The sequence below is a fragment of the Telmatherina bonti genome (genome assembly GCF_933228915.1).
Source record: "Telmatherina bonti genome assembly, chromosome: 4".
NCBI classification, from domain to species: Eukaryota; Metazoa; Chordata; class Actinopteri; order Atheriniformes; family Telmatherinidae; genus Telmatherina; species Telmatherina bonti.
The window spans coordinates 13,422,006-13,432,824 of NC_136622.1; the positions used below are offsets into that span (position 1 = coordinate 13,422,006).

The 10,819-nt window shown below is 38.1% G+C and overlaps 1 protein-coding gene across 1 annotated transcript in view; it reads right to left on the reverse strand.

The window, feature by feature from the left end:
- Positions 1–234: 234 nt before the first annotated feature.
- Positions 235–10,819, reverse strand: part of LOC306755342 (vitamin D3 receptor A) — a gene marked incomplete at both ends in the record, with an annotated part of 21,166 nt that continues 10,581 nt past the window's right edge. The window contains 6 exons of the mRNA XM_079239699.1: positions 235–488; positions 2,772–2,888; positions 3,431–3,582; positions 6,464–6,641; positions 6,951–7,050; positions 9,068–9,252. Of these exons, the coding sequence (XP_079095825.1) occupies positions 235–488; positions 2,772–2,888; positions 3,431–3,582; positions 6,464–6,641; positions 6,951–7,050; positions 9,068–9,252 (986 nt within the window). The remainder of the gene's footprint in view (positions 489–2,771; positions 2,889–3,430; positions 3,583–6,463; positions 6,642–6,950; positions 7,051–9,067; positions 9,253–10,819) is intronic.

Genomic DNA, 10,819 nt, shown 5'->3' on the forward strand with positions numbered 1-10,819 from the left:
GAGGTCCAGTAACAGTCAAGGTTGAGTTCTGCTGCTCGAGGTAAAACGAGGGGGAGGGGGTTGATAGATAAAGAGGTGAAGATAACCGTCTACATATGTGATCATCCATCGTTCTCCCACATGTCCAGGGTTTTATAAAGGCTGCAGTTTTGTCGAGGGGAAGGCAGCGCGGATTGGTTAATTATCCTGTGTGTGATGGATGTGTGTACAGATGCACACTCGTCTCCTCCTCCGCTATGACACCTCACTGCCGAACACTTCCAGCACCAGCGGGGTGAGCTGCATGCTGTGCTCCGGCTGGAAGGAGAGCGAGCGGTACTGCTTGGAGTGCTCCTCATTCAGGCTGCGCAGGTCAGCCAGCTTCTGGATCATCTTGGCGTAGAGGAGGCGTCCGCCTGGGTGGTTGACCCGGATGTAGGCCTGCAAGGCCTCTGACAGACGGTCCTGGAGCTGCTCTATGCGGGCGTGGTCCTGCACACCTGGACGGTCTGCAATTAGACAATAAAAAGGGGGAAATTGAGGAAATGGGGTTTTTAGCTGGAATGACAGAAGTACACGTCAGAGTACAGTATTTGTTTTATTTCGTGAGGTGTTCCCTACAACAGTGTGCATTTTCTCAACTGTATTTTTGCAATGAAAAAAGGCTTAACTAAACAGATAACTTTGTAATAATACACATTATTTGCTAGAACTAGTTCACCAAACATGTAATGTTCCTAAACCTGAACTGTACACTCTGGCTTCACAACTCCAACCCACACAAAGATTTGAACAGCTTTTGCTCCCGTTATTTAAAGGTATTTTACTTTGGAAAAAACATTTCAGCTGTGGTATGTGCACCCATTTACTTCTTCTGTGTGACCTTGATGTTATCTTTCCTCTACAACATCCTCCCTGTTCTCAGCAGATGTTCATTTATCAATTGTCTTGTTTTCTGAGTGACATATAGCACGTTATGAACGCCGCCCAGACAAAGACCAAAAGAAAAAAAAAAACAATCAATGGCTACGTTTAACTAACCACATATGTAAGAGCCTCATATAGAGAAAAACATGCCGTTAGTATTCATAAGGTTCAATTATAACAAGATAATTCTTATCTAAGGAAGAGAATACCTTGCATTGTAAAATGGTTGTAGTGAAGACGAAGGGTCAAATAATTTTTTCGGGTCACTTTGGTTTGGATTACACAAAGAAAATATCAAAAGAAATTGCTAAAAAAAAAAAAAAAAAAAAAAAAAGAAAGAGGTTTATGTTAAGAATATCTAACCAGTTATTAAAAGATGGAGGGATATTATTGTGCAATGGAAACACTTATTTTGTATTTACGTTCCCAGGACGTGACGTAGGGGTCATGTGACCAGTTCATTTCTGTTAAACATGGTGGAGTATGTAACAAACAGCAAAGTTTTAATTGGAAAAGGGAATGAGGGAGAAAGGCTTTAAAAAGCCATGGAAATTTCTCCACAGCAAGTAAAAAAAAAAAAAAAACCTAAATAACGTTACATGGCTACCTCACATATTCTCACTAAATCCCGTCCAGCTGATGAGATTTTAAGAGAACTGAAGCTTATGCGTTAAACACAATTCAATGGAAACACCTGCAAATCAGGAAAATACTGTAACGGATACACAGCTATAGACAGGTAATGTATGGAACTAACAGATTTAGTGTTTTTTTTTTTTTCCTGTTGCTATTCTGAACTCAAGTTCTTGCTAAAACACTTCAAACAAATCAAACTTTATTTATACAGCACTTTATAAATAAACTTTATAAACTTAATAAAGCACAATAAAATGCAACACAAAGTGATATAAAAACACAACAAAGAAAATTCATCAGCCCCTCCCTTCTCACACTCAAACGCATACACACTCATACACAAACCCAAACAACATCAATTTCCAACACTACTCTTAAACATACCCCTACCTAGTTGTAAATAAATAAACCACATTGACAGCAGAGCGCAATGTCTTCTGATAGAATTTAAGTTATTCATTTTTATGTTTTATGTTTTTAAGTGTGTCTCACTGAGTACATTTTCAAGTGATTGCTATTAAAATGTTGTTGTACTGACATGATGACAACAAATGCTATTGTATCATGTAATGTTATTGGTAATTTTAGGGTTATTTCAGTTACACAAATGACAATACATGCAGATGAAGCTGATCTAAGAACAGGGGTGATGAAATATCTTAAACTACTTTAATCTTATATATAAAAAAAAAAAACATATTCTGGTGCCGCTATTTTCCTGTTTATTAACTTTGTCCTGAATGTAAAACAGTCATGCTGTAGAAGTCTCACCTTGTACTGTAACCATGCATGATTGCTTACGGTTTTATTGGGATACTTGAAATTCAAGAAACACAATCATAATAGTCAACCAGAGTTAAAAAAAAAAAAAAATATATATATATATATCTTCCAACCTGCAGCCTCTAATGTCCTACTTTTAATTGGTTCTTGCTGACTTGAATATTCCAATGTGTCTGAAGTCATATATTCACTGTACGTTCTGTTTTCACTTTTTCACATGGTGAGGAGAGAAGCTCCTCTTCCAGGAAAAGGTTTTACATTTATTACTGGCAGCACCACACACACACACACAGTATTATCAGGGTGAATCTGGGTCAAAATGCAAACTTACACTTTGATGATAGGTTAGCATCCAGTAAACCATCTCACCACTTCTAGTTTCAGTTTTTATAGCATACTGGAAAAATAAAACCAACATCAAGAAGACACAAAAACACCAGCAGTACCTGGAGACAGCAAGCAGATGGCCATGAGCAGCACGTGTTCCTCCTCGTGCAGGTTGAGTTTCTTCAGACCAACTTGGAACTTCACCAGCGGCTCCAGCAGCTCGAGGGTGTGACCCGCTGTGGAGGATGACAAAAACATACTGTTAGCGCTGCAGAGTCAGTTACATTTTCTTGCACTAATCCGGGAAAATATATATTGCGGCTTTCTGATGGCTTATGAATGAAAACACAGTTTATGCAGTAGACAGCTTCAAAGGAGACTCATTGCTCTCTCTGTGTATTTACACATTGCGGACAGAGAGCATTACTTTTTTGCCTTGCGTGTAAGAATGAACGAGTACAGTGTGTGTTTGTGGCTGCTTTACTGAGTCCATGAAAATACCTGAATTCAAAACCTCACAGTAAAGTGTAAGAGTGTACAGAGAAGCAGCGTGGGAGTCAACTTTTAAGACTCTGCTTACATTAAAGAGGCAGAAAAAGATTTAAATTGTTTCATCAGCCTAAACAAAAACCAGTTTTCATGTGCAATGTCATACAAAGGAAAGCCAAATTTAATTCACAAGCTGCTGATATAGTAAAAAAAAAACCAAATCGGCGCCAGTCCTGTTTGAGTAGCTCTACTGTGATGTTTGTGTAAATGACAGCAACGTTCAACCAACCCTTTGTAACATCATTGATGCAGTATTTAAAGTCAGGTCCCCCACAGCTCCAGGACATGTCCTCCAAACTGAATGACTGGTTTGAGCGCAGCATGATGATCTCAATGGCACTCGACTTCAACAAAGCAATCTGATCTTCTGCTGTCAGCTCTCTGGAAAACACAGTAAAAACACACAGTTGTGTACCAAGAGGGACTTAAAGTATAAAGTATAAATGTGTTCAGCCAGTGCTTTAGCAACATCAGTCAGATTATCGTTTCTTGCATTCAAAAACATCCTAATCCCATGTTTATTTTACTTTTGTTAATCAAATGCTAAAGTCACAGCATATTTATAGTGCTAGATCAATAAATGTACCAATTACAGCTCATCGTGGAGCTTTATTCTATTACAATGCTTCTTTACCAATGAGCAAAGACAAGAACATTTTTAATTGTAAAATAACGTGTAATGCCAAAATAATGATACAATTAATGGCTCATTATGTGCTTATGCTTACCGAATTAAGGCAAAAAGTTTAAATTTTATTCTGTTTGCACACTGGCCAGAAAGGCACAAAACACAGTTGAAGTCACTGACAGGCGACTAATTTAAAGCACACTGAGTAAAACTATTGATTTTTGACAGAAAACATTTGGAAGTTCATGAGTAATACTAATATAATGTTATAATATCTGTATTTAAATGCTGCACAATGTCTTCTTAAAACCACAGCTAAAGTCTGAAGTTTTGTTGTGCAAATAAACAGAGAATATAAAAACATGAGTCATGCACATCAAGTGGAATCTAAATGTTGTCACACTGTGTTTATTGCTAGTACATGTAGCACATTGTTCCAGCCCACAATGAGATCCATTCAGCAGATAAGTTTTACTTCACCAAATGAGAATGCATGTTCCTGTGTGAGTAAAGCATGTACAATCATTATATCACATCTTGTTTTTTTCTGGTTATAATGAGAGTTTCACTTGAACACGATATAATGACAACATGCATTTTTAGAAAGTCATCCTTCAACTGTTAACTGGGAGCCAAATTTTCTTCTAAACAATCTGAACATTAGCTAGAAAAACATGCAAGTGTGTGTCTTTATGTCTTTATGTTGTCAGGCAACACAGAGGGCAGCAAAGGCCTTCTTGTTTTTCTTTCTGGGTTTTTTGTGCCGCTTGAGCTTCTTTGACCGTTTTTATAACGAATCTCTACTGCAAAGTTATGAATTTGTCTGACAACCAGACGACAAATAAATGCACAAGCAGATGCAATCTTTCTAAGACAAAATGCCTGACATTTGTCCTATATGTTCAAGTCATGTGGTGATCTTTTTTTCTTTTTTTTTTTTTGTGTCAATCATGTGGTGATTGTTCTAATAAAGTATGACATTGAGTGTTTTTACTTATACTATGCAGCATTGGTAGGACTATTGGGTATAGTACTGAAGTGACTAAATGAATTACTTTTGTTTGATATTTTATTCACATAATTTTCATCAACTTTTCAAATTACAATAATTTCTCAGTCAAAATTTCGTCATGACTGTTGCACACATGTGCATTATGTACACCCATGCGGCAGGTAAGCCATTTATATTCTTCTACGGTCTTCAGATGTGTGTACATTTTTAGATTCATCGCTCAGTTTAGCATGTCTTTATGAAGCTGCAGCCTGTTCCAGTGCATTCTTGGAAGAGCCTGCTTGTTTGCATCTCACCTATTAATGTCTTGCATACATGTCGGCAGCAAAAATTGTTTTTGTAGGTGGGAAGCATTTTTACCAAGTAATCAGACATAACCAGAAATAAGTAGCAGATCTCAACAGCAGGGGGGAGGACGGACGGACGACTAGAGCTAATAGCCTTAGCTATTTGTGAAATGCTGTTTACCTAAAATTTGTATTAAATACACTATTAACACTAAAAACAAGCACAATTCATTAACTACTAAAACAACTAGGCTATTTACTAGCATTATCCAGCAGGTTTTCCATGTATCCTCGCTCTAACACGGCTGATTCAAATTAATGAGTCATTGTGCAGAACCTGATTTTTTTGTTTGGTTGTTAGATCCAGATATTTATATTGAGGTGTGGTGAAGCAGGAATGCATGGAACACCAGATGGATTGTGGACCTCATAGGATCAAATTGAGTATACTTTCTGTACAGAATACTTCCACGTCATCTGATCCAGACCAACAAGATACTAAAAATTGAACAGAGCAAAATCCTGTGCAGTTAAAATGACCACCAGTGGCTGAAATAGTCAAAATTTCCTCAGCTCAACGACTCATTTGAGGCAAGTAGGTGGGGGTGAGTGGGGATATCGGCATTTCAAAAATCGGCCCAATACCCAATATGATGTACCCCGTAAATAGAAATTATCATAGTTCTTTTGTTCTTTACATAATAAAGATTAAAATGAGTTATAATGAAAAGTAAAAGTAACGTAGGAAAAGTAATAGATTATCAAGGCTTTTATTTGACAAAGTTGTCAAAAGTTCTAGCGTCAAGTCTTGAAGGTATTTTGACCACAAAACACGTCTCCAGGTCAACTAGTTCTCTGTACAACAAGGGGAAATGTCAGTTTTCTGAAACCAACAGGAACAAGGATCCTTCACTTTTTTAACCTGTAACTAAAAAGATCAAATGATTAACTACTGTCTAAAACAGCTGCAGGTCAATTCATCCTACCGTCCACAAAGTGCTTGATCAAATCTGGTGTAAATGGGAAAATCATCAGTGAGGCTCACAGGATGCTTTTTTTTGTTTAATCAATGGGAACACAGTAGATATGACCAAAATGATCTCTTTTAAAAAGCAGCTAAAGACACATCTTTTTAATCTTGCTTTTACTTAGTTTTATTTGTTTTTATGTTCTTACTTGATGTTTTTTATGTTGTTTTAAAGTTTTTGTGTTTTGTTGTGAAGTGCTTTGTGATTTTTTTTATCATGAAAGGCACTATATAAATAAACCTTTACTTACTTACGTCTGTGAATTTTCATAATCAAACTCAGCTACTACGATGCTTTTTATTCATACCTAAAGCCTGGGATCATCTTCGCGAAGCCGATGACTTTCTGGATGCTGTAAGACACCAAATCAGCCAGATGGGGCAGCATGGAGAGCTTTGTGTCCTCCTCACTGGAGTCTGGACTGCTTGCGCCATCATGGTACATCATCAGCAGGTTGCTAAAGTTCATCTTGGTGTCCACTGACTCTGTTTGAAGAAGAGAAAGAAGTTTGCAAATGACTTGTCAAGCTGACATTTGTTGAGCAAGGAGGCACAGTTAGTTCAACATTTATGTAACATGTGCTTGGAGCAGCGGCAAGGACACATCAGAGATAAATAAACAAAAACTCTGGCAATGAAGAAAAACAGAAACAAAAACGTGTTCTGCAAATAAACTCTAATGAATTTTATTATGGATGAAGTTGTGCAGTTTGTTCTTGTCTGCTTTAAGTAATTCAGTACTAACAGGTTTTGTTCTTGGTTAACCATGAAAGAAGGGGTCTTTATTTGACTCACCTGGTGAGTGGTTGAATGAATCAGAGGAGGCATCAGACAGAGAGTGAAGGGAAGCAGCTCTGCTGGCACTGCGTGTTACCGGGCCTTCACGCACTGGAGGCTACAAAATATACGCAAAATTAAAAGAAAAAAACACAAATATTAATAGCTAATTCAGCTGGTGATATAATACACAGTGTGTCCATGTTAAGTTCACACACCACTAGCCTGTTTCACATAACCAGGATCACTGGAACTGTTGTCTCATTTTCCTGCAAACTCACAAATCCTGCTTTAGACTATAAAGAACTTTTGTTTTTGGAAGATTAAAAGGAAGAAAATGTTTGCTGGAAGGTTTGCTGGAAATCCGATAATGTGTGCGAATGCCCGACTGACATATTGACAACACAAACTGCTGACAGCAGCTCCGGCAGCAGTGTGTGTTCAAGCTTAAGCACATGATTGAGAGAGTGTGCTGAATGTGTTGTAGTGAGCAAAGCGGGTCATAAGAGTGTAGCACCAGCCTTTCATGGACCGCCTCACACTCATGAGCTTCACTGCTTCTCTGTAAACTCCCATGCATGATGTTTCTGTTGTTTATGTAAGAATAAATGTCTAGAACGAAGTACAAGTACTTACATTTGAGTACTTGCCGAGACAGAGCACCAATATGAGCACTTTTAAATCCCATTACAGTTAACTGGTAAAGAGTGTGGACCACAGTGTCAGATGTGACAGCTGATTGGCTAATTGTGTTGTATATAAAGTAGATCCTCCAGTAAATGTAAGGCTTGAAAGCTGTCGGTCCCAATAGATGAGGAAGATAAAGCTGTTTTTTGGTGGATTCTCCCACCAAGACAATGAAAAATTCAGTTTTTTCAATATATCAACATGTTATAAAAATGTTACCATGGCAAACTCTAGTTTTTTTACACTGGTATTGGGTTCTGTAGTAACAGAGGACTTTTTTTTTATCCCAACTATAAGTAAACAACATAGTATTAGACTGATACCCATCTGGTACCTGTTAGTATATTCTTTATTAAAAATGCACTGATGGGTATTTAAGGAAATTCAGGTTAACTTTGTCTCAAATAAACAGCCTTGATTTGCTTTCAAATCTACGCAAAGGTTTCAGTTCAGTACTCATTGCTTTAGGCTTTTTATACACTGAACTGATGTCAAGGAACAACAGAGAGGAAAGATTTTCCTGCTGTGTGTCTTAACACACTGCGAAAATCGCATCCAGCTACCAGCTGAGATGTGAGCTCTACGCCTGCACAGGAGGAAACAACAGAGGGGAGCGTTATTTTGTGCAATATTCAGTAAGACAAAACATGAAAACCAAGGAGAGAAAAGTATCATTAATGCAATGTTTCAGTAAAATCAAGTCATTGTTTCTCAGGATTTTAGTTTTTAACAGTTTTTCGCTACAGAGGACGTGTTCCAATGGATTCAGACTAGGAAACTAAGCATGAATATTATTACTATTCACCTAACAGATACATACAATGCCACTTTTGCACATACTAGTCTGAGGTCTTAATGAAATGCTCTGTGGTAGATTGTGAATGACAGAGAGATGATGCAATACTTTTTATGAAGCTAAAATATGACAGTGTTTTTGGACTATGACCGTTAAAATTTTAATTATTTAGATTTCCCTCATCTGTAGTTTGACCACAGACAGTTAGTGATGATCACACTTTTAGGCCTGTCTAGATGCAAGTTGTGTGATAACTCAGACTGTTAAAACTCCACACCACAAATTAACAGATCAAATAATGACAAAGATTAAAATCCAGTTCAAAACATCATGTATGAATCAACCTGTTCCATATGGACGTTATAAACCCTGGACTTTACTGTACGTTCACTTCCATGTGTTTTGTTCATGTTCCCAGCAAGAAATGATAACTAACTCACAAGGAAAATCTAATCTGTGCTTTTTATCTTCTGAAGGTGCAATCAAAGTATGACAACTGGACAACATTAGTCTGAGCTTTGAATTGTAATACGCATTTTTCCCATCATCCCGAATGGCTTACAGAATGAAATATTTTCTGACCTGCAGTTTTACCTTCCCGAATAATAATGCATGTGTGGTTTAAGAAAAGGAATAACTGTGCCGGACGAACCCTGAAGCGGGAGAAGTCGGAATAGGAGGCATCGTAGGTCTTGTGGTGAGCTTCCACAAGGCTGGAGATCATTCGAGCCTGCTCCTCATTCAGCCGTGGCCTCATCGCCTCACGAGCTGCTTCCTCTTCCTTCCTCTTCATTATCATTTCCTTTTTCCTTTGAACCTCCTCATCGGTCAGTATGACTGCAACAGAAAGGGAAATGAGGGGGGACATGATTACGCATGATCACATTTATTAATCTTTCATAACATAAACACAACACAATAAAGTACAAACAATTGAAAGATTAACTTTAAACAGTGAAAAGCCACATGAAGGGTCATGGTCTCCGCAGGACCTGCGGCAGTGTCTTGTAAATGAGGTACTAAGTTGACATCGGTACATAAGTCCTGTATGTTGTGAGTTTATTTGTCCATTGTTTGCTTGGTTTGTTTCAACATCACTCTACAGCTGCTCATCAGACTGGGAGCTTTTGCTTTAAGAGGCCAAGTGACTACTGTAAAATGTCTGTAATGATCCTCAAACCATTCCTGAGCTATTTTGGCTGTCAGACAAAATGCATCATCCTGCTGAAGAAGCTTATTCAGAAAGTGGAGTAATGTGGTTCATGTTCAGGACATTCTGGGCAATGAGATCATGCTGATGTGTCTTCTTCAGGTAAATGACATGCATACCTGTGGTGGTCCACATATTTATCAAATTCTCTCAACAGATCAGCAGACTTCTTGGTTTATATGGTTTAGCTTTGACCCTCACAAACCCAATGCAGGCATCCTAAGAGGTGGACAGGGGTTAGTATGATGTCAGCTTGGTTGTCCATTAACCTGCTGCCAGTTTCCTGGTTGTCTTTGATTGGACTATGTTTGGTAGGTCTTTAGCACTACATACCAGGATCACCTGTTACTTTAAGACACTTTAACCCAGTTGTCTTGCTATGATGGTTTTTGTCCTTTTCAAAGATTTTGACCCAAACATTTTCCAACATTTCCTGCTTCTAAAACTAGCAGCAAACTTGCTGCCAAGTATAACCAGTCCCTGACAGATGCCACTAATGACATGATCAATGATACATAACAGACCTCTAAGTGTTGTTTGTTCTCTCACTCATCTTTGATCAGATTGTTGTCCTGTAGCAACGGTTTACACAAAACATATTTCCACATTTAAAGGTCAGGCTTAAAAAGATTTAGTCATTTCAAGGTTGTGCTTTTTACTGAACTGCAAAAAAAAAAAAAAAAAGGGGAGAAAAGAAAGGGTTCGCTAATATCTTAAACAAGGACATCCAGATACGATAATTGACCTTAATCACAGCAGTAATGACCAGCTTCAGAATGGACTGCGGCCTCAAAGTAAAAACAGTCAGCGGTAAAACTAGCGGAGGGAGACGTAATGTAAGCTCCAGATATTTCCAGCCCAGGTTGCATGAACATACATCTCTCCAAGTTGGCATGCAGAAAAGGCCTGTCATGTCTGCTGCCTTTTTATATGGCTGATGCAGAGGGTGTGAGATATTTAAGTAACTTTTCACTTATTCATGCAGCAGCAGAAGCAGGGCTGCAGGGAAAGCTGCACAGTTGTGCAGAATGAACTAGACTGTTACACTGTTTGTAGTGACTCTTAGATTTGACAACATGACAGGGCCTTTTGAGAAGTCCTGGGAATTACATGTGGCTAAAAGGATAACATTCTTTATTCATTTATATCATATTTATAATCTATAACTGTATAAAGTCTTTCTCTGCTTGCCTT